General features: G+C 56.7%; 8 protein-coding genes across 8 annotated transcripts; 2 read left to right on the forward strand and 6 right to left on the reverse strand.

Annotated features, from left to right (window-relative positions):
* Positions 1–328: 328 nt before the first annotated feature.
* On the reverse strand, positions 329–3,022 carry B0I36DRAFT_245264 (uncharacterized protein; the record flags this gene model as incomplete). Its single annotated transcript, XM_046150144.1, has 4 exons — positions 329–405; positions 541–919; positions 1,025–2,221; positions 2,336–3,022. 4 exons carry the CDS (start codon positions 3,020–3,022, stop codon positions 329–331), a joined length of 2,340 nt encoding a protein of 779 aa, XP_046011503.1.
* Positions 3,023–3,431: 409 nt separating this feature from the next.
* Positions 3,432–6,007, reverse strand: B0I36DRAFT_325284 (galactan 1,3-beta-galactosidase-like protein). Its single transcript, XM_046154217.1, has 8 exons — positions 5,648–6,007; positions 5,479–5,567; positions 5,026–5,380; positions 4,788–4,942; positions 4,586–4,695; positions 4,445–4,532; positions 4,229–4,373; positions 3,432–4,154 (listed from the first exon to the last, which is right to left on the reverse strand). The coding sequence occupies exons 1-8, from the start codon at positions 5,904–5,906 to the stop codon at positions 3,874–3,876; spliced, it is 1,482 nt and encodes a 493-aa protein (XP_046011504.1). The 5' UTR covers positions 5,907–6,007; the 3' UTR covers positions 3,432–3,873.
* Positions 6,008–6,886: 879 nt separating this feature from the next.
* On the reverse strand, positions 6,887–8,428 carry B0I36DRAFT_290692 (uncharacterized protein; the record flags this gene model as incomplete). The annotated part of the gene is made up of 3 exons (XM_046151712.1): positions 6,887–7,937; positions 8,023–8,164; positions 8,275–8,428. 3 exons carry the CDS (start codon positions 8,426–8,428, stop codon positions 6,887–6,889), a joined length of 1,347 nt encoding a protein of 448 aa, XP_046011505.1.
* A 676-nt stretch (positions 8,429–9,104) lies between these two features.
* Positions 9,105–10,322, reverse strand: B0I36DRAFT_363789 (uncharacterized protein; the record flags this gene model as incomplete). Its single annotated transcript, XM_046158872.1, has 1 exon — positions 9,105–10,322. The coding sequence occupies one exon, from the start codon at positions 10,320–10,322 to the stop codon at positions 9,105–9,107; it is 1,218 nt and encodes a 405-aa protein (XP_046011506.1).
* A 1,135-nt stretch (positions 10,323–11,457) lies between these two features.
* Positions 11,458–13,838, forward strand: B0I36DRAFT_384768 (amino acid permease/ SLC12A domain-containing protein). The gene is made up of 5 exons (XM_046161024.1): positions 11,458–12,058; positions 12,144–12,477; positions 12,541–12,569; positions 12,630–13,122; positions 13,180–13,838. The coding sequence occupies exons 1-5, from the start codon at positions 11,688–11,690 to the stop codon at positions 13,567–13,569; spliced, it is 1,617 nt and encodes a 538-aa protein (XP_046011507.1). The 5' UTR covers positions 11,458–11,687; the 3' UTR covers positions 13,570–13,838.
* Positions 13,839–14,434: 596 nt separating this feature from the next.
* B0I36DRAFT_363791 (uncharacterized protein) lies at positions 14,435–16,166 on the forward strand (the record flags this gene model as incomplete). The annotated part of the gene is made up of 2 exons (XM_046158873.1): positions 14,435–14,598; positions 14,786–16,166. The coding sequence occupies 2 exons, from the start codon at positions 14,435–14,437 to the stop codon at positions 16,164–16,166; spliced, it is 1,545 nt and encodes a 514-aa protein (XP_046011508.1).
* Positions 16,167–16,325: 159 nt separating this feature from the next.
* On the reverse strand, positions 16,326–18,287 carry B0I36DRAFT_363792 (uncharacterized protein; the record flags this gene model as incomplete). The annotated part of the gene is made up of 1 exon (XM_046158874.1): positions 16,326–18,287. The coding sequence occupies one exon, from the start codon at positions 18,285–18,287 to the stop codon at positions 16,326–16,328; it is 1,962 nt and encodes a 653-aa protein (XP_046011509.1).
* A 924-nt stretch (positions 18,288–19,211) lies between these two features.
* On the reverse strand, positions 19,212–21,178 carry B0I36DRAFT_363793 (chaperonin Cpn60/TCP-1 family; the record flags this gene model as incomplete). Its single annotated transcript, XM_046158875.1, has 4 exons — positions 19,212–20,353; positions 20,407–20,728; positions 20,851–21,017; positions 21,133–21,178. The coding sequence occupies 4 exons, from the start codon at positions 21,176–21,178 to the stop codon at positions 19,212–19,214; spliced, it is 1,677 nt and encodes a 558-aa protein (XP_046011510.1).
* Between the last annotated feature and the right edge of the window lie 1,435 nt (positions 21,179–22,613).

A 22,613-nucleotide genomic window follows, 5' to 3' on the forward strand; every position in this document is an offset into this window, starting at 1 on the left:
AATGTACATGGCTCCAGAGCACAACAGGCCATGCATGGAACAAGTCATCGGCGGGGACCATCTCTATCATGTTCGTAGACATTAGAAAGTCGTGACTCTACTATGCTTATGATCTGGCCCTAACGACCGCTCTGTAGTGTCTTAAGCATTCCAGATCGCAACGCCTTACAGAGAAGAAACCCGACGCCTGCCCCAGCCTGACAAAAGAAACTCGCGTGTAAAACGATTGAATACCACATGCCTTTGAACGCCTCGTCGCTATGCCCCGCCTCGCAAGTGCTCGAAGACAAATGCTGCTCGACAAAAGAACCTCGCCCGATGCACTCAATCACTCGTCCTCATTGAGACCGACCCCGCTGTCATATCTCCTAGGCCTCTTGGCCGGCTTAGCGAGGGCCGGTGTGCCTGCCTCCTCCCCCTCCTCGGCTGCGATGACAGGTTGCGCAAGGCTGATACTGCTGCTGCTCGACCGCGTCGACTTCCTCCTCGAGGGCGTGCCGTTCACAGCCGTCGTCGCTGCGCTGGTGGCGCTCCTGCGACTACCTCCTCTCTTCGGGGTGGCCAGAAACCCGCTGCTCATCTTGACCGCATGCCGCATCTCCGCCTTCATCTCGTCAATAGCCACCCTGGCGCGGGTCTTCTCGGCCTCGACCTGCTTGCCCAGCGCAATGTTCTCCACACGCAGGCCCTGGATGGTCCCGTACGCCCGCCGCAGCGAGGCGTTGATCGAGTCAATCTCCCTGCGGAGCTCGGCGACGCGGGCGTCCCGGACGGCCAGGTTCTCGCCGTGCGAGCGGTTGAGCGCTCTGATCTCCCGGCTCTTGCTCTCGTGCAGGGAGGACAGCTCAGCGTCGAAAGTCTCGGTCTGGTCGATGACGGCGGCGAGCTTGGCCCCGAGCTCGGCGAGCGCAAGGTTGCACTTGTCCAGCTCGTCCTGCTTGCCGGCCAGCTCGCCGCGGAGCCTGCGCTCGCCGGCGGCACCGTTGGCTTTGAGCTCGGCAATGTGCTTGTCGCGCGCGGCGACGGCAATCTCGGCGGCGTCGGCGGCGGCGGCCATGTCGCCCTCCATGCGCTGCACGAGCGCCTCGAGCTCGGCAATGTCGCGCCGGTAGCCCTCGGCGGCGCCCTTAAGGCGGTCGATGCCGACTTCTAGATCCGAGATCTTGTCGTCCCGGCCGGCCAGCGACGCCTCGCTGTCCTTGAGCTGCACGCGCAGGGCGTCCATGACGCCAACCCGCGCGCTGAGCTGCTGGCGCAGGGACAGCTCCAGGGCGTGGTACTCGTCGATGGTCTGCTCGTGTTCCTGTTCTCTGCGGGCAAGGTCGCGCAGGGCCGAGAGGACCAGGTCGAGCACCTCGGCGCCGTGGGACGTCAGCGGGAGAGAGAGCTCGCCGGGGGTGAGGTACTCAAGCTCCAGCCGTGCCGCGCGGAGAGACGCAGTCAGGGATGTGATGATTTCGCTGGCGTCATTGCCAGGGAAGCCGAGGGATGCGAGGGAGGAGTTGAGGTCATGCAGAGCGGCGGTGCGGTCTGACAGGACCTGGAGGAGCTTGTCTAGCTGGGACTCGACGCCGGCATTGTCTTGCTGGACATGTCCCGCGAGGTTGGAGCTCTGTCCGTCCTCGTGGATCTTGGGAGCGTGCTCTGCAAGGCCCGACGACACCTTTTCTGTAATCCGTGTCTGCAGAGCAGCTTGAGACTCCAATGTATCTGTGAGTTTACCCAGCTCCAGCCGCAAGGACTCTAGCTCCGCCTTGACAGCGACTGCATCCGGGTCTGGCAGAGATGCTTGAACAGATGCAGAGGCGTGTGAGCTTGGCGTGACCGGCACATGTAGCGGACGCGTCTGTCTTACAGAGCAAGGCGTAGCTGGAATGGTCGGGCTTGTGCATGGCGGTGTCGGGAAAGATCCAGCCGGAAGTGACACTCCCATGGCTCCAGAAGTTGTAGTCGTGGCACGGTGTCGCCTCGAGGGCGTGCTGCAGACCAGATCGACCATGGTGCTGTCACCAAAGGCCGAGTCCTCGAGATGAGTATCGTCAACGTCGATATCCATGTCTGTATACTCGTCTGAGAAGGGGTCGCGTGCCGACATGGTCCAGTCATAAAAGCGCGAGTCGTCGGTCTGCCGTACCACCGAGCTACTACTTCCGTGTGGCGGTGACGAGCGCGAGCTCAGCTGCTGCCTGAGTGTCTCGACTTCACGCTCAAGCTCCACCAGCTTGCTGCTGTCACAACGAGCCGTGTCGTCCATGTAGAGTTGCTCGTGTTGTTGCCGTTGCAGCGCCGGCAGACTTGTCTCCGTGTCATGGTCATCCACATCCCCGCTACCCACATTGCTGCTGCTTGTACTCAGCATGGACAGCTCGCGGAGGCGTTCGATCTCGGCGTCCTTGGCTGCTAGCGAGCTCCTGAGCTGCTCGAGCTCTGCCTCCCTGCTTTCCTGCTGGGCCTTCTTCTCGGCGGCGATGACGTTCATCTCCTCGCTTAGCCCGTTGCGGCGAATGCGCCGCTTCACCCGGTCGGACAGGATCTGGCGGAGAGAAGGAAAGTGCACGGCCATCATCTCCTGCTTGGCGGGGCTGGCTGCGGAAGGCGAAGAGAGGTGCGTCGAGGTTGAGCTGATTGGCGTGGAATGCCGCCTTCGCTTTGCTGACGGGCTTGAGGTGGTGCTTGTGCCGGAACCCAGAGACGATCGTCGGACCATGGGAGTCAGGCCGGTTGATGACAGGACGGCGTCGTTGCCAGAGTCGGGCTCGCCATCGTCCTGGTTGAGACCTGCTTGCGGGCCAGGGTCTGAGAAGCGGACTCTCTTGCGGGACTTTGGTTTCCCCGGTGTCTTGGTGACGAGTGTTGTTGTTGTTGTGGTGGTGGTGGTGGTGGGTTGCACGACTTGTGTACTTGGCTGTTCTTTGCTGGTGGCAGAGCTGTTGCGTCCTGTGCTCGTGGTGGTTGGTGCTGACGAAGCCCTTGTGCACGCCCGCGGTGTGCGCCGGCGGGCGATGCAGGTGCTGTCGTCCATGTTTATGGTTTTAGTGGCCACTGCTGGTCCAGGTGAAGCAGCCGATCAGTTTGGCGTTGCAGGTTGGAAGTAGCCACGACCAAGAAGGTTGTCTGTCCCTGATCGCGGGTCTTCTGTGGGATTGCACTCGCTTGAGGCTGCACACTCACGCAACTCAGTTGATATACTGTGCTACAGTGGTCGAGAAGATGAACACAAAGCAGAAACAAGATGCGAAGACAAAGTCTAAGACCTCGCCACCAGATATCAGTATCTTTGCTCCGGGCTCGACGAGGTGGTGAATGACAGCTCAAGCTCCCCTCCAGTTATCACCTGGGGAACGCTGGGGTTCGCGGTTGGGCGTGCAAGTGCAGATGGCAAAGTCAACAAATCGATTGGCTATGGACTGGAGATCAAGGTGGCCCGGGAGGCGCTTGGGTCACCGCGACGGGCCGTCACGTCAGGATGTGGCCATGGCGGGCTCCTGATTGATCAATTGGCATGACGGCAGTCCAAAGTAAACAAGACATGGATACCCCACGTTTGCCAGTCAGGCACATGCGCATGTGGGTTCTGCCATGCACGCCGGTTGTAGCACGTTCTCAAGAGGTAATGGGGATGTATGTAACCACCATTGAGGGTTCTTTGTTGACATTTTGCCTGTTTGGGCCAAGGGGCCTTTGGTCCCTTCCGCCGCAGGGCGTGGTCTTCTGGGCCAATCACATGGCTCAGTCTGGGTGCCCGCTGTCCCAAAACACTCGACAACTCGACCAGTCTTCAAGCAACCCTTGCAAGCGTCGTCTTCCTGCTGCCTGCCAGGCCCAGCCTGATCAAGTCGCGTCTTCTCATCTTTTATCCACTCTTTCAGTCTCTCACACGCGTGTCGGATACCCGCCACTCCCCTCGGCCGGGTACACGACAATCTTGTCGATATCCGCGCCCTTGTAGTCGACGCCGTTGAACAGCCCGCCAATGGTGATTGTGTTGTCGCTGCCTGCCTCGAGCTCCAGCTCCAGCGGCGTCGACAGGATGATGCCCTTGTGCGAGTCGCGCTGGTACAGCGAGTGCACCTCGTCCGTCTTGCCGTTGACCACGACGCTGGCGATCCGCCGCAGCTGCCACGCCCCGCCGATGCGGTCCGGCGCGCCCATCGCTGCAAGGCCATCACGACAGACGTGTCAGCAGCGGTCCATGTGAGGGACAGTGCAGGTACTGTAGGTGACTTACGCTGGTCTCCAAAGCCCATGTCATCAATGTTCTGGTAGTAGAACGACACCCACTGCTTCCCGCCAGACCCCTGGACGCCGCTGAAGGTGACGGTGCTGTCGTTGCCGTAGATGCCTGTCAGGATCACGCCGTCGCTTGCGAATTTCTACATGACAACAACAGCGAGTCAGCACCGCCTTCTTGCCTGAATCTTCATCAGCTCAGTGCATTGCCTACCGCTTCCTGCTTCCACGCATTGCCAGCAGTCGTGGCGTCCTTGCCATAGTACGTGGTGCCCTCGACGGCTTCCCACTCGCCAGTGACCCTGAACCTTGTTGTCAGTCATCTCTCAACTGTCGGCTGCTGGCTTCGTCTTACACATCTAAATCGTAGACATCATGCCAACTCAGCGAAAGGTCCTTCTTCTCGTCATCAATTTCCAGCGGTAGCCAGATATAGCGACTTTCCCAAAGTGAGTTCGAGTCCCACTATTTCGGTCAGCAATTGTCATTCATGCGTCCCTCGATCAAAATCCCAATGCCAACCGGGAAGCCATTGTGGAACATGGACCCCAACATACCTGGTCGCCAATGTACAGATGGGTCGTCTTCTTCGTGCCCTCAATGCGGAGGTTGAACCCAGACTGCGAGTTGAAAGTCCTCGTGTTGAGTGGGGCAATGATCCAGGGCTGAGACCACGGTCCGCTGAGCTTGTCGGCTCGAAAGGCGACAACATCTGTAGTACTGTCTGTGAGCTACACTGTGATCTTTCCTTCCTCTCCCTTTTGTCCTCTTCGTCGTTTTAAAGGCAAGACTCACTGTTGGGCCTGTAGCCTGTCTTGTGGCTCATAAGGGCGTAGTAGCTCTTGTCCGTCTGCACCACGGTCGGGGCCTCCAGGTCGAATTTGTCAAAGCGGTGCACAACCTCGTCAAGACCCGTGACGGCCTCGTTGAAGGACGTCAGGTACACGTCGCGGCCCTCGCGGCGGTCGCCGTTCGAGTACAGCGCGTAGCTGCGGCCATCCTTGTAGTCCGTGAACATGCCGAAATCCTGGGACCAGTTGCCAAGCGGCGCCGTGGCGTTGACGAACTCGTACGGACCCTGGATCTGGTCGGCGGTCGCAAAGCCCTGCAGGAGCAGGCCGTATGTCGAGTTGTCGGCGTGCCACCACATCTTTGTGCTAGGGTCAGTAATGTTTTTTTTTTTGTTTTTTTTTGGGGGGGGGGGGGGGGGGGGGGTCGTGTCTGCGCCGCGTTCCTGGCTGGACTCACATGGTATTGTCCCGTCTCCTCGCTGTGAACCACTTTCGGTCGCTGGATGATCATCTTGGGAGAGATGTACGGGTGTCCTTCGACAGGCTCTGCGTGTGTACGTCCACTGCTGTAAGCACAACCGTGTCACAGAGCATACGTTGAATGGGGGCAGGATTGTAGTCCTTACCAAGAGCCAGTCCATGGTGTGTCCACGTCGCAAGGTTGGGAGAGCTGTAGACGGCAATGCCACCGCCCTCGACCTGTCCCTCGGGCTTGTATTCTCCAAACCACCAGAACAGGCCTTTTTCAAAGACGATGCTACCCGCGTGGGCATTGACGAGGTTGCCGTCCGTGTCACGCCACCGACCTCCTGGGACTATGTACACAGCCGAGGCGGCGGTCGCGCATAGCAACACATTCGACAACGATCTTAGAAGGCTGAACATGGCTGTTTTTTTTTAAGGGAATGGTGATTAAGACCAAGTTTGTCGCAATTGTGGCCGAAACACTTGCAGGTGAGGGCACTCTGAACAGTCAGAGAACTCGTGCACCCAATTCGATGGAGATGCAACTCCACTCAACCTGCTACGTCAGCGGCATTCAAGGCCATTTTTATACGGCTTCGGCAATGAGAAAATTGCCAAGAGCGAGCCCTCCCGGCAGCTCGTGCGAATGTTGTCCGGGAGCAGGTGTTTTTCCCCAGACGGGGGCTTGCTTCCCCAGTTTCTCCGCACCGCATCCCCCGCCACCGACCCCCGAGGCTAAAGTGCCCCATGGCTTTAGAGGTGGAAGGACCCATGTCGAGCAGAATGATCTGCGCAAAACAGGGCACACATACACACATCTGCCGAAACAGGCAGGTTGATGTTGCGGTAAGGACGATGGGGCAGCGAGCCTGTCCAAGCGGTCGACTGGAGCTGTGGGTTGTGGTTATGCTTGAGTTGGAACCATGCTGATGCCAAGTGTGTTATTTGGTAATGTCCGATCTCGCTATAGGTCATCTATGGACTGGTATACTTGGGTTTGTTTGGCGGTCGGCAGCGTTGCAAAAGCAGCTTGGGGTGTTAGAATAGCCTGATTGCATGGCAAGGCACTTGGCAACCACTGGCGCTGGATCCTCGAAGAAGCGGACAGGGATTGCTTATTGGCTCGCTAAAACCGCAAGTCTCCCACGAGTCCTTCATCGGGACGAGAGGTGTGTCGATCATGACTGAGCATGTCTGACACGCTCATAGGCAAGCCAAAACAACACCAAGATCTGATAATCTCGCAATATTATTGTCTTAAGATAGATATGCAAATGGTATACCACATGCATGTAGAAAGCCCGCGATTTCTGTGACCTAAGAGGACTCATCTGCACATGGGGAGAGCTCACGGTGCCCCTGCCACTTCCGGCCTTGTCCTAATATCTTTTCCACCCGTTTCAGAGTGCTTCTACCCTCGGGACTTTTATCTGCCATTCAGCAGTTCCGGACTTCCCCTCAAAAGGCACGTACCGTAGGACCGGGGCGCCTGCCATGCGCGGGATTGCTCTCGTCTTGAAGATTTTTGCCATGTCCACCCATGGCATGCGGACCACCCAGCGGTCCATCAACCAGCCCTTCCACGACCCCCACATCGACTGATCCAACCTTGCAATGTCTGACTCCAGCATGGCCTTGCTTGCCGGCATGCGGGCCACTTGATATCGTGCGAATGCGGCATCCAGGTCCGAGGCGCTTGGCTGACCTGGTCCCGACTGTTTCGACAGCAGATCCTGGAGCTCGTTGGCCAGCTGCACAGCAGAATATGCCCCAGCCATGAAGCCCGCCCCGGACTCGCTGGTGACCTTGAGCTGCGAATCACCCACCAGGACAATACGGCCGCCGTGATGCCACTTCTCAGCACACCCCTGCTGCTGGTCGACTAGGACGGCAGTCTCCTTGTCCGTCCGAGCCCAGATGTCGCCAAACGTAAGTCCCAACGGCGCTATCTGGAGATGCGCTAGCGCTTTGGCAAACTCGTCGCATTCCTCGGCCGTGTACCTGGTCCGGCCCGGGGACGGCAGCTGGTGCCTGAGCAAGACGTACCAGAGGACGTCGTCGCCGACGGACATCTGCATCAGGAAGCCCGCCTCGCGCGACTCGTAGAAGAACCCGGGCGCGATGCCTACGGGGTTGTCGACGCGCCCGTATATCCCGGCAAACCGTCTCTCCATGACCGTCGCATCGTCGTCAACAGCGGCCGAGCCGCCGGCCTCTTCGCGTAGCTGCTGCATGATTTGCCGGGTGCGGCTGTGGACTCCGTCACAACCGATGAGGATCGAGCCGTCGACGGTGGCGCCATTCGCCAGGTGGACTGTGACTCCGTCATCACGCAGGTCGACCTTGGAGACTTTACTTGCAGTCTTGACTCGCTCGCTATGGCCAGGCAATGTCGTGAACAGCGCTTCTATGACATCCTTTCGACTCGTCTGGATGATCCTATAGCCGAAACTATCTTGTTCCATCACGTCAGCATACAACCAACAGCTCTTCTCGGCCAACTTTGCAAAGCGGCGGAGAGCCTGGGATTCCTTACGCTTCGGCCACCAAGTCGAATAACGGCCACTGCTGCAACACCGTCCCGTTCGTCACAAGATCCATCTTGTTTCTGAGAAAAACCTGTCGCTTGATGTGCTCGAGAACACCAATCTGATCCAGAATCCGGACCAACCCGGGCACTTTGTTATTGCTAGTGTGAGCTGAGAGTTTCGAGGGGTTTTTCTCCGCTTTGTTTTTTTTCTCGAGGGGCACACGGGAGGAACGAAATATCCAGTCTTGGGCGACTTACTGAGGGCGATCCCAGCACCAGCGTGCCGCACCACTTCATCTTGCTCTTCCAGCACGACGAAATCGACCCCTGCACGGCTGAGCGCGTGGGCCATCAGCAGCCCTACAGGCCCAGCTCCAGCGATGATGACCTTGAATGTGGTGCTGGCTCCCATGCTGTCAATTGTGTAGCACTAGCGCCAACGCGCTTGTTTCTAATAACTCTTATGATCACAGTCTCCCGTCAAGGCATCAAGGACCTTGTAGTACCCGCCTTTATATTCTGGACTTCGTGTAATCATCCGCAAGGTAGCCATTCACAGTAGCCGCGGCCGCGTGTTATAGCCTACTGAGCATTGCGTTGTAGCCGGATAAGCACACCGTGACGAAACCGCGGGAAGACCAATGACCTCAGCATACCTGATTGTGCAGGACCACCTCTATGGTCACAAAATAATTCCCATAGCTCCTCTTCCTCTCGTCGGCCTCAGCTCCAAGTGATTCATTATTCTGCTGAAGACTTTTCCTAGAGGATTCCCGCACAGACCCCAGCGTTTGTCTCTTGTACTGTGCCGAATGATTGCGCACGGTTAGGCCACTGGCTCGACTATGTTCCGACAAGGTGCATAGCCAATGTGCTGTATGACAACCTCGCCTTACCGAATTGAAGGGTAAAGGCAGGGAGGAGCCCTAAAGTAGCGTACGATATCATCAGATTGACCTACCTACGAAGTCGGGCGGACAATGCTCGTCCACAGCCCTTCGGTACAACACGCGCTGCGGTTACAAGGTCCAAAACAGATGACCGAATCCGATTTATCTGACAGTTGTCACGCCGCGCCGATGTGTAAGTCATATGGCTCGCAGGTCGTTCGATGGCCACAGGGCCTGCACATCCCTCGATCCGGCACCGGCCAGCCTGTGGCCAGAGGCTGCTAGGTTGTCCCACCCGAGGGCCGGACAGCTGATGGTGCCAGAGAACTTGCGGCAGTCGTTGCCCTGGAAGACCAAATATCCCGTCCCGGAAAGGACGCTGTCCGTACTCGGTCGTGGCTGAGGCGACGAGTGATTAGCGTCGCCACCGGTCTCCAGAGCATCATGCTCCTGGGGACCTCCGGGATGTATTGTGACGTTTTCTCCCGGGTCGGCTTGGCTGATGCTGCTACTGCTGCTGCTACGCCATTCCACCCAGAACTTTGGCGAGCGGAAGCTGTTCTTCTCGAAAGGGCGTTGATAGCGGTTTGCTCTGTCCTCTTGTCCATCTTGCTCGTCTTCTGTGCTGCCGGCTGAGTCTGCATGGTCATTATGATCATTATCGTCCTCGTTGTCATTGTGGTCTGTCGAACTGCCGCTCGGGTCGTCTTGGTCACTGTCACCCGTACGCTCAAGCTCGCGGCTGTGCTCATCATCACTGGCTGGGCCATCTTCACGCGTGTCCACGTCGTCGTTCCCTTGTCGCTCAGGATCAAGAATTTCGCCCTTCGTAGCCTCGAGAGGATCGTGACTCTGCGAACCAGCCTCCACTCCACTCAGGATCTGCCCCATTGCTTTCCTGCTCCCCGCGAGAATGACGGTTGCCTCCAAGAACTCGACGTCTGCCTGCTTCCTCTCCTGCTTCACCTTCTTCTTGAGCAGGCTGGCCGATCCGGGAATATCTCTCCTCGTCACGGGAAGCAGGAACGATCCGACCAAGCCTTGCCCGTCGGGTGTGACGCGGTAGATCTCGAGAAACCCTTCGTCGTTGGCCGCCCCGTTGGCGCCTCGACGGCCGCGCCTGGCGCCGTGGACTACATTCCCTCGTGTCATGGCCTCGGCTTCCGGACCCGGTCCCGACGGCGATGACCCGATGCCAGATGGGGCTGCAGTGGTGACGGCCTTGGGGCAGCGGAGCGAGTACGTCGCGAACATGCGCTGCACGTCAAAGCCAGTCCCACTGCCACCGCCATCGGTTTTGTATTTGCTGCTGGCGGTGTTGATGGCTTTGTTGCTGTTGCTGTTCTTGCCCCGGCCTCGGCGGTTGTGCATGTGCCGGGTGGAGAGGAGGTTATCTTGCCACGCCTCGTCTGCCATTTTTATATTTTATCCCTTAAAGGAAGGCAAATGGTCCATGTTTGATGTAGTCTTTGTGATGTCCTCACGACCGTAGGAAGAGAACTCGTACGTCTTGGTAAGGCAAGAACAACACAAAGTGATTGAATGTAAGGACTGGGTAAGGTTTCTAGCTTAAGATACGGAAAGCTGCTCAAGTTGAACGAAACACTGCTGTTCATTGGCAGAGTCGGTGTCATTAGGTAGTGAAGTACATCATGCGGGATGGGAATCTGATTGGTTGACGTCATTACCCGATTAGGGCGTTTCTTTGTCTAGGCCGGCTCTATGGCTGAACGCCTGAGCCTTAGGGATAAGTCGGCGGGACGTGGACTAGACAGCGGCCACTACACAAGTACCGGGGCCAGGATCTCACAGAAAGACTAGGTCCTCGTTGTGTGGTTACCTTTATTGTTCGTGGTATTGGCTGTGAACCGACGGGCCAGCCAGTTGGCTTGGCTGCAATAATAGACTGGCCCCATGCCTACGAGGGGTCCTGAAAGCGGGCGTCTATAGCGAACTGTGGGAGCAACAACAACGACGACGAGAAACGAAAAGGGCACTGATTTCCTCTTTTGCCGTACTGAGGTTGTCACAGTCCGAGGCCCAGCGCAAGCTCTGCGACATGTAGTTTGTAGCTTTGTTTTCTGGACGACCATGGACCAATGCTTCGGGTCCACCCTGTAGGCGGCTGATGTGCGAGCGCGGGCGGGGCCTAGCGACCAGCGAGTAAGCTTAATGGGATGCGAACGGGCAGGCGTGGGGGGCAGGAACTATGGCGGCAGCCGCACCCGCAGGCGGGGCCGGTCGCTCCTGCTGGACACGCTATGGATGCGCCTTCTCAATGACCGTGACAAGATACAGGGTTGCACATGTGCATGTGCGAATTCACAAAAGACTCTGCACCCTCCTGTGAACCAGCGACAAGATCCCACGCCAAGGTTACCCTTCGCCGCCCAGAGACGATTGTGCAGGCCCAGCAGCGGTGTCGGCAGCGCTAGCGCGGATGGCATCATCGGCAGCTGGGACGCAAACCCATCAGCCCCAGCCAGCACAAGCTCGCCTCCGGATGCAGCTCCACTGCGACGTCCCCAGCACGTCACCCCCCGACCCGTTCCCAGCACGCAACGACAAGATGATTGGGACCCTTGACCTGTCGATCGCCTGCGCTTTTCTGCCGCCGTGTTGCGCGGCGTCATGTCTCGCCCTTGTTCCTTTACCTAACCCGTCTCCCGAGATCTGCACCAGAGCTGTCACGCCCTTCTAGTGCCGAGGGAGCATCCGTGACATCTTCAACCTCGAGTCCTCTGAAGGCCAGGCACTTACACGCCAAGCCACCCACCCACCATGGGTAGCCGCTCACCACACTACAAAAACGACCCACCGCTGGTCCACGACGACACGGTCTATGGCGAGCCTTCTGGCAGCGATGGTGACCTCCGCGACATCGACCCGGAGAGCGGTGTCAAGCGCGGCCTCAAGACCCGCCATCTCTCCATGATGGCCCTCGCTGGCATCATCGGCCCGGGCCTGCTTGTCGGCACCGGCGGCGCTCTCTCGTCTGGAGGCCCGGCCGCCCTCATCATCGGCTTCGGCGTCATTGGCATCGTCGCCTTCAGCATCATGCAGTCTCTGGGCGAGCTTACCACCTTATACCCCAGTGGCGGTGCCTTTACTACGCTCGCAGACCGTTTCATTGATCCTGCCTTCGGTACTGCGTAAGTTGTGTATAGAGACTGCCAGATTCCGCAACCCAAAAAATAAAAAATAAACGGAAGGAATGACTGACTTTTGAGACACCAGCGTTGGGTGGAACTACTTCATCATCTGGTTCGCAGTGCTGGCCAACGAGTACAATGCCGTCACCTCTATTCTCGTCTTCTGGACGGACAAGATCCCGGTCTGGGGCTGGTTTTTGATCCTGTGGTCCATCTTTACTGGTTTCCAACTGCTTGGTATTGTCGCATTCGGAGAGGCAGAGTTCTGGCTCGCCCTCTTCAAGCTCCTTGGTCTGGTGGCCTTCTACATCTTTTCCATCGTCTACGTCTCCGGGGGTATTCCCAACAGACCTGCGTTTGGGTTCTTGTACTGGCATGATCCTGGAGCTTTTGTGTCTGGATTCAGAGGCGTTGCAGAGGTGAGATAGTCTTGATGCACGTTTCTGGCTGCCCGTTCTCAGCTGATGATGGCTTGCACACAGGTCTTTGTCTTCTGTGCCACATTCTATGCGTAAGTTCCTTATTCTAAATAATTCGGCCCGTTGGATCAAGCTCACATGACCCGCTATAGTGGTGTCGAGTCCGTCGCAGTGGCTGCGACCGAGACCGCAAATCCTGGACGTGCTGTCCCTCTAGCCATCCGTCAAGTCTTTTGGCGCATCCTGTTCATTTACATGGGCGCGGCTCTATTTTTCGGCATGACTTGCCCGGCCGATGCGCCTCAGTTGACCGAGGGTGCAAGCCGAGCTTTGCTCAGCCCAATGACTGTGGCGCTTCAAAATGCTGGCTTCGAGGGAGGTGTTCACCTCATCAACGCCTTTATTCTTGTCACTTGCATCTCGGCCATCAACAGCTCGATCTACATTGCTTCGCGTACACTGCTGTTCATGGGCCAGACTCGCAAGGCACCCAAGTTTTTGGGCTGGACTGACAAGCGTGGCGTGCCGATTCCCGCTATCGTTGTGGCGAACGCTTTTGGGGCGTTGTCCCTTATGAACATCAGTACGGGTGCTGCTAAAGCCTACTCGTACATTGTCAATTTGAGTGGTGTCTCCACATTCCTGGTAAGCCAGTCCTCTTGCTAAGATTCTCTGTCCCGTTAAGTTGACTTTGATTGGCAGGTCTGGGGTTCAATCTCCTTCACGCACATTCGCTTTCGCCAGGCATGGGCAGCTCAGGGCTATTCACCCTCTGAGCTGCCCTTCAAATCCCTGGGCTACCCGTACAACCCTTGGTTTGGTCTCGGAGCAAACATCTTGTTGGCGCTCATCCAAGGCTGGACAACTCTGGCCCCTTTCGATGCTGGTCGATTCGTAGACGCCTATGTCCTGCTCGTCGTCTTCCCCATCATATACTTTGGCTACAAGTTTGCTTTCAAAACGAGGTACTGGCGCGTCCATGAGATCGATTTGAACCTTGGCAGGCGCCGTGACTTGCAGGCGAAGCATGTCGACGAGGATCATGTTGGTCGTCGCCCGAGTCTCTGGCAGAGGCTGTGGAAGAACTTTTAGATGTCCGATGGATCTCGTCTAGTGTTGTGCAAGAGATGATTTGTAGGGGGGGGTCTAACTGGGCAGTTTGTGTATCTTTCTCGCTCACGTGCTTCTACAAACGTAACAAAGATACCCGGCATTCTTACGATGTCGCCCAGGAATTTTGAATAGGGTCGCCGCCTGACTGACGGTGTTGGTCCCAAAATACTTCTTCTCGTTGGAATGCAGATTTGTTGCCCTTGGTTATTCACAAACATAGTTCTGTAACGAAGAACCATTTCTCGGCTACGAGGATGTGAGATAGGCTACGTGTGGATTTATGACAAAGCCGTGATTGACACAGCAGGTAAGCCACGCCTGCAGCGAACGCCGCCACTCTAAAGTTTGAACAAAGACATAGACGATGACAGTCCCCGCCACAGAGACTCGTCCGGGCTGGTTACCCGTGTCCCTATCTGCGGAGGAATGCAACTCAACAAGGCGTGCACCTTGGTGGCAATTCCTTTCTCTTTGTCCTTTCTCCATGTTGGATGTTCACTTCATTCATGCGAAAGGAAGTTCTGACTTGCTATGTCCTGCAGGGCGGCACTGCCTGAGGAGGAACCTTTCTATCATTTTCGCCCATGCAGTTGTATCAAGCCGAGATAGGTAGGATTGAGCGAGTTCCCTCGACGACTGACGACGACAAACCATCTCTCGGTCAAGATTAGGGACACATCGCCACTCCGCTTTACCTTCGTGCACAGTAAGGGGGAATAGCTTTCTTTGATTACGATGAAGGCGAAACCAGCAGCGCGGAAGAGGGGCCACACTCCGGCGCCGCCCCAGAACGCCGCCCCCACCGAGCAGCACCACAACCTCATCCGACAGGGTGGTCCGTATCATGGACAACCAGAACATCATCGTCATCATCGTCATCATGGCTTTGATCATGGACAGATCTATGCTCCCGACGGGAGCCACCACAGAAATAGCCACGACGGACAAGAACTTGTCAACAGCATCGCCATCCACGTCCAGGGCAGTCAGTGCTGCCCCGGCGATCCCGTGAGCATGTTTCTGCGTGATGACGCTGGGGACGTGCGGGCCGCGGATCCCACCGAGGCAACCGTCTTGAACGCCGTGAGGGCGTTACTGCGAGGTCAGTCTTCATTTCTTTGCTGCGGTGGTTGGCATGGGTTTACTATCCAAGTTGGAGTGATTTGAACCCCTCGGAGCTGACGATTTGGACGAGTTACATCGTCTATGTGCGTGAAGCAGACCAGCGCTCAGAGACCACATATTCTGGTGCCGACCACGCCCAGCCATACTGCCGTGTCGACATCAGCGTGCTTCTCGGTGTCTCCAGTCGCAGCGGCGGCGGCGGCGAGCAGCGACACGGCATCTTTGGAGCCAGAGACCTGATCCACGGCAACACTGGTGGAACTCATGCCCGGGGACAGCCAGAAGGGGGTAGATGGTACACGTCAGATGCCTGGGCTTCGTTGAAAGAACAGGTTCTTTCCCACGGCACAGAAGCGGCTGCACACGCTTATCCGCCGGGAGCATCGTCAAATAATGCAGCGTTTTCCTCTGATGCTACCGGGGGCTCAAGTAGCGATCACCCTCAATCGATGCCCCAGCACACGCCACTTCGTCAGAATTTGGAGGCAGAGACATCATCAATGTTGCCCCAAAGCACGCATCGCCCTGGCAATGGCGAAGATTCGACCGTCTTCCCATTGCTAACCATGTCGGGCTTTTATTCCACAGCTCGACGTGACGGCAATACTTCTGCATACCACCCGACCACGGGTGATGGCGCCGGCGCCGGTGTCGATCAAAGGTTTCCAGTCGTCGACCCGAGGCTCTTGCAGCAGATACCATACGAACCTCATCAGCAGCGCTTCGGTGGATTACACGGATACAATGGTGGCTTCGTCCAGCCGCAGCAGATGCAACACCAGCCTGACATGCCCTTACATCATGGCGTCCCCACCCATCTGTCCTCTGGCGGATATCGAAGTCCATGGGCCTCGCTGCCGGCTTCCCCGGGCTACGCTGCCCGGCGGCAGCCGCCTCAGCCGCCTCCAGCACCCGTCGAGAAGGCCAAAACGACAAGACAGGCGCCTGCGACTCCAAAGCGCTCTAGAAAAGCCTTACCGAACGGGAGCCGTGCTCGCCAACCGCGGAAAAGACCACCAGCAGGGCCGAGGGCGAGCAGGAACCGCACTAGCAAAGCCTCCGAGACCCCCGTGACGGGGAAGACAACTACTCAGCCAGCGGTTGAACTCGATTCCTACGCACCAGGAGAAGCGGCAGTGGCTGGCCAGCAGACGAGACTGTCGCGAGATATCCCGAACGAGTCCGATGCTATTTTGGGCAACGAAAGTTTCGTGCGCAGAGTTGCCAGTCCTTTGAGTGCCGGCCAAGAAGACAACCTCGTCGAACAGAGACTTGTAGATCATGTTGGAACAGAGCTCGACAAGAGCAGCATTGATCCGGCTAATGAAGGCCTCTTCCTTGAGCCCGGGCTCATGTTGACGGGGCATACATGGTTTGACACCGAGGAAAACGGTCATGCAGGCGATGGTATGATGGTTGTCGTGGATCAATCGACTCCACGAGCACCATAGCGGACGCGCCTCTGCTTTTTGAGCGAAACATTCGCCCCTCCATGAGATGGCAATATCATGCCTACCACACTTCGCTTGGCTCGCCCTTTGGGAAATCTTCACACTTGGCGCAGTTCTTTGCGTTGCTTCGCTCCGACAGCCGAGGTTGCAAACAACCGCTCATTCGTCTCCATCAAAGACAACGTCGTAAATGCTACTGCGCGCACGCTTCGCGCTGGCTCTTTCAAATTGCTCCTTTTGATTCGTCCCCTCATCATCATGTCTGCCACCATCTCGCGGCAGTGTGGTGCCCTTTGGCTGGGAATATATGGCGTCGAGACTGTCCCCGGCATGGCGGTCTAGCGGGTCGCCCCCCGCCGCGGTGTCCTCGTCATGATGCAGGAGCATCTCGAGATCACGATCCACGGCAGCCTGGTCGTTACTGATATGATGAGTGGGCCCTGCATCCAGCATGACGCTGTCTGGGTCGTGGAGAAGTGACTGAAACGAGTCATCCGGGTCTATCTCGGCATTGTCGTGCCGCGTATCATGCAATAGTTCATGCGTCAAGAAGGAGGACTCATAAGATCTCTGCTTGGGGCTTGCAGCTGCACGCTCTCTTCGGCCAGCCGTTGCAGCATGCGTATCGTGCACGTCGGCATGGGAACTCAGAGGTCCTGATGATGACATTGCAGCTCCGGGCCTCAGGTCGTTTTCCCCAGGGTGCGGGAAGGATGATGACGACCGGGAGAGGCTGCTCAAGATAGACGAGGGAGTGGGCTGCGCGATGATACGTGGATCTATAGGATGATAAAGACTGTGCAGCTCGCTGGCCTGGGTGCCGTTATTCGAAGAGCCGCTGTGATGCTGCAGATGATCTCGACTGTGCTCGTATTCCCCAGTACTGGAGTGATGCGGACGGAGGTGGCGCGAGTTTGTGGAGTGCCCCAGTATGCCTTCTGGTATTGGGGCAAGTGGCGGGTTGAGCAACGAGCTTATATCACTAGGATTGGCATACTGCTGTGGCGAATCGTCAAGGAGGTGAGCTATGTCGTGGTGATGATGGCTGTGGTATTGTGTGTCACGGTGTTGCAGTGAGTCATAGTGGCTGTCCAGGCTGAGCATTCTGTTTTCTTCGCCCGCATTCATCGAGGTAATGCCAGAGTCTGGATAGGGAGCCCCAAGCAGGTCTTCGCCCGGTTCGTCGTTTGTCAGAGCATCGAGTATCAATTGCGTTGACGGTGGTATCCCAAGACCAAGTCTCTGGAGATCACCGGCAGTGCCACTTTCAATGGCAGGAGCATCTCTGGAGACGAGTGAAGCGGGAGCCAAAGGCGTGGCCGTCTTTGCCGAGTCCTTGCATTGTGTACAGGTCCTAATTACATCCGACACGGTCTCTTTGATGCGGCTCCAGTGATATTTCTCTGCAATGACGGCCGTCGTCTTGTTTATGCCCGCGTGTCCTATCACCTCGTGCGTGTCGCGGGCTATTTGCATTTGCCGAATTGGGTCGCTGATGACTTCCTTGTCTTTGAGCATGAGGACGTCATTGTCGAGGAGTTTGTAATGAGTAGCGGCACTACGCAGTCTGCTTTTCTCGGCACGGTCAGACCCGTTTGGATAGCGGCCATGCTTGAGGTAAAATTTGATCTTGTCGAAGCGTTCTTCACTCACGAGCAGTGGATCCGATGCGGTCTCGCCGTCGGCGGACGTAGAGAGCTCCCGCCCGTAGATGATGGCATCGACCAGGCGGTCCGGATACGACTTTAGGTTGCCGCAACCTTTGACCCGGCCAATACGCTTGAAGCCCAGCGCATCCCAGATGCGGCACGATGCCACGTTTGTCTCATACACCAGGTTGAAGACGGAGTAGCTGTAGCCCAGCCGCGGCGCCCAGATCAGGTATGTCTCCCCCATGAGTCTGCCTACACCGCGGTTGCGGGAAGCATCAGTGACCAAGAACCCGGCATTACAGACGTGGCTGCTTCGTCCCGGATAGTTCGGCTTGATGTAAAAGCTGCCAAGGCACTCCTTGGACCAGTCTTTGCCCTCGACAACCTGGTCGGCGCTCTCAATGCTGCCGAGCAGCATGATTGCGGCAAAGTTCTGGAACCAGTACGCTGAGAACTTGTCCAGTGGCATTGGCTCGATCATGGGGTAGGTATCACCCCCTCGATCTCCTTGGCGAACTGATTGCTCAGATACTCAAGGAGAGACGGGGGGACCTGATCGCGTGAGGCAAAGGGCACCAGCGTGGCGACAGTCTGTCTGTCCCTGAGAACGACTTGTCGCGGCTGTACACCGGCCGGCAAGGTTGGGTTGTGGGGATCTGGGAAGGGCTGGGCTCCCGAGACCCGATGTATAGTTGGGCTGGCCGGGTCATCCATGATGGCTGGCATGGTGACGATCAAGGCCTGTGGACATCATCAGCGGGCGACCTCTGTGTACTGCAATTCCAATAAAGTAGCACCTGTAAGACACTGGGTGACGGTAGCCCATCGTGGACTGCGAAGGTGATTGGGGCAACCTACACAGGGCTTGCCTACTGAGCTGGTGTAAGTGAATGCAGGGTCCTAATGGATAATAGTGATTTCGCCGGCTCCGCCCACGTGTCAGACACCCTGGGGTTTCCCGATGTGGTAGTCTGCAAGTCGCTGCGTTCTGAAAAGTACGGACGTGATGAAATGTGAGAAGGGTTGTGGGTGTGCAGCTAGGCAGCTCTCAGGAAGAGTGGTGGGAGCGGAGAGTGTGGGGTCGATGGCCGAGTGCGGAGAAGAACCATTGGGCAACTAAGGTAGGCTGGCTAGAAGCATCGTCGGTAGATCCACGGATGTCGATGGCCGGGTATTTGTGGTTACTGAATAAACCTTATCAAGAGTGTAAACACTGGGCGCCAACGACGCCCACTCATCCCTCAAGCATGTGTGCACGTCACAAGCTGTTATCATCGATTGTGCACGTTATGCCACCATCTTGTTCTATTACAAATGTTGCTTTTGGTATCATGTCCCATCTAATGCGAGTCGGTGGCTCTTTTGAATTGAATTGTTCTTTATATGCACTGGATCACCTCCGCGGCATACCCCGTCCGCGACCGCGGAGAGCTCTTTGTGCAGCTCCCGGAGGCAGAGGCTGGCCCGGAGCTTGTGGCTGTTGGCTCTCTTCGTTGCGGATTGTCTCATCCACACCAAGGATCAGGCAGCTGGCCTCGGTGGCAGCCTGGATAGCATTGATCTTGACCAAAGCAGGTTCCCAGACGAACCTCTCCATCATATCTGTAACCCCCTCGTTGGTGAAGTCGACACCAGCCCAGGTGTGTCCCTTCGTGCCGTGCTCGACACGCAGCTTGTTGAGAATATCCGTAGCGTCAAAGCCAGCATTGTCGCAAAGCTGGCGGGGGATGACCTCGAGAGCCTTGGCAAAAGACTTGATGATCCCTTGTTGCTTGTGCGAGATGTTCTTATCGGCGAAGCGGTGCAGCGAGGTGGAGACCTCCATCTCAGTGGCACCACCACCACCAACAATCATGTGATGCTTGATAGCACGCTTGACAATCATGATGGCATCGTGCAGCGACCGCTCGACCTCAGCGATGAACTGCTCAGCTCCACCACGCAGGACAAGGGTGCAGGTCTTGGCCTCCGGGCACTCCTCGAAGAAGTTGAAACGCTCGCCACCAATCTGGCGCTCCTCGAAACGACCGCAGACACCAAGGTGGTGAGGCTGAATGTCTGAGCATGTAGACTGAATCGTGGCACCCGTGGCCTGAACAACACGCTCCATATCTTCCGAGGACACTCTGCCAGCACAGAAGACATCACGATCGGCAAAGTACTGGGTTGCCAGGTCACCGATCGGGAGCTTCGACAGCACAACCTTTGCTCCGGTCTGGTGGATCGCTTCGAGCTTCTTGAAGATGATTTGCCACTCGGCATCGACAATGGCCTGGTATTCCGAAACCTGCTCGACACGAACTTCTGCGTTGTCCTTTTCAGCCTTGAGCTCGAGCTCAACGTTGAGGCACACAATCTTGGGCTTGACGAATGACTTGGGCTGCTGCTCAAAGCCGGCGTAGGCGAAGGTCTTCTTGAAGGCGACGCCGTTGATGAAGAGGGAATCCGTCAGAGATCCACCGGGGATCTTCTTCATGCCGATGAGCTTCTCGTTGAGATCTTCTTGATCCAAGGTGAGGACAGCGTCGACGACCACTGCAAAAGGAATTAGCTCGCGTTCAGACTCGCTTTGGGGGTCCGCAGCTCACTCTTTGTGAAGAAGTCGGTGTTTCTCTTGATCAGCTTGCTGGTCATGGCAGTACCGGCCAATTTCGTCAGAGTGTCACGCTGGTTGGCCTCGTCTGTCCTGACCGCAATCTCCTTGATCTTGTTAACGGCAAGCTGGGACGCTCTCCGCAGACCTTTGATGATGATCTGAGAGCTGACACCCTGCTCCACGTGCTCTTTGACCTCTTTGAGAATCTCGCCAGCAAGGACGACAACGGACGTTGTGCCATCTCCGACTTCGGCATCTTGGGATCGAGCAATATCGACAAGGATTCGTGCGGCGGGGTGAACGATATCGAGCAACTGTAGAGCGGTCAGTTTGCGATTCGGGGCACACGGGCCACCGGGAAGGTTCCTTTGGCAAGTAATATGGCGAGAGCATGGTTCTGCGGGGGACGCAAGCGCAGGGCAGGGACGAGACTGACCTTCATGACAGTCGCACCGTCATTTGTGATAGTCTGCCTGCCATTCTGGTCGACGAGCAGGAGGTCACCGCCGTAGGGGCCGAGGGTCGACTTGATGGTGGCCTGGACCGCGAGGCAGGCATTGATGTTGGAGATGATCTGACCCTTTCCTTGGGAGGTATCGGTGCCTGTAAACAGTGATGTGAATGTCAGCGGCTGCGTTTCGCGTGCCAGATTGTGTTGCTTCCTGTGGTGTTGCTGCCCATCACGGGCAGTGTTGACATAGGAGGAGGGGCAGCTCACCCTCCTTGAGGACAATGATAGTGGGGGTCTGGCCGCCGAAAGACATCGTGAAGAGGGGTGCCGGGCTGGCAGCTTCGCGCAAAGTCGTGAGGAATGCAGTGCAGGATGTCGATGCACGGCACTGGTGATTTCAACCTTGTCGCTGGAGGGAGGGTGCGCCGGTCGGGTGTCGTGGGGAGGTTGCTTGCTTGCTGAACCCGCTGGTCGTCCTGGGCTGGAGACGATGCTGGAAGCTGTTGGAGCTTTTTTTTTGGTCCAACTGCAGCCTGCTTGCAATCTGCCAAGGGACCGCTGACCGCGTAAAGGGGGGCCCTGCGCTAGGCAATCTGAAGACTGGGGCAGTGGCACTCGGCGGGCGTGCCTGCCACCTGCACAGACCACTCACTTAGAGGTGGTGAGAGGCTCTTGCTTACATCATCCACCTACGCGACACGGCAAGTCCAGAGCTGGGAGTTGGACATGTATTCGTGCACTCACTCATCTTTGCGAGCTACTTCACACCATAGACGCTCCTCCAATGCTTGGGCTCAACCTCGTTACAAGACTTATGACTACTTGTCTTCTAATTACATTGTCGGGCACCGTCTGCATTGAGGCGCAAGATCCGTCGCTCTATTACGACAAGATACCCATCACGCTTCTTAAATTCCAGCTCTTGTTGGCATTCATCCTCTGGCCTGCAGGACACAAGCCCCAATTCTCCATGACCAACTGGTCCATCTTTGTAGCTGCCTCTTGTCCCGCGTAATGCCTTTGCCTTAGTCAGACAATAGCCCCGCGTGCCGAGCATTCGGCATTTTAATGATAGATATCAAGTCGCCTGCCCGCTTGCAAGACTTCACGCATTTAGTCCAAGCAAGCATATATGGCTTGCGGAGCTCAATCTTCGACTTCCAGTAGGCACGACGAGGGTGACAAGCAAGATCCGTGTTACTTTGCTCGGAGTGGGATTGGGCGAAAGAATATTTCTGCTCCATTGAGTTCTACGATAGCGGCATTAAGCGTTCCAGCTCCAGAATCGAGGCACCAATATCCGTGTTCGGATCGAGGTTCTCTGGCCGGCTTCATATGTGCAAGGAGGGACGCCCAATCAGTGCGATCCATGGATCGCGAAAGCGTTGCCTTGCCTAGCATTCTCACGTTTTGCTCATCCCAGATTGGCTAATGAACCCCTAGCGCTTATCACAGAGTTTATTCCAAAGGTCGTCACCGTCACTTGTTACTTTATTGGGAGAACCCGAGGCATGCTTAAGTGGCGATTATGCGAGTAAGCCGCCTAAAGAGGCGCAACGCGGATGCTAGACGACGGTGTTGGGGTAACGCTCTTGCATCCTCTAGTCGCCACGCCTGAGATGATCTAGACGAGCCAATTATAGCTTATTGCGCTGCATCGTGAACGCAGTTGCGTGGCCCGCATTAGGCGATCCTGGCAAGCTGGGACAATGTTGGTCTTGCCATGATGTCAAATCCTGGACATCCCG

This window comes from Microdochium trichocladiopsis (genome assembly GCF_020744255.1).
Source record: "Microdochium trichocladiopsis strain MPI-CAGE-CH-0230 chromosome Unknown B0I36scaffold_6, whole genome shotgun sequence".
Classification (NCBI taxonomy): Eukaryota; Fungi; Ascomycota; class Sordariomycetes; order Xylariales; family Microdochiaceae; genus Microdochium; species Microdochium trichocladiopsis.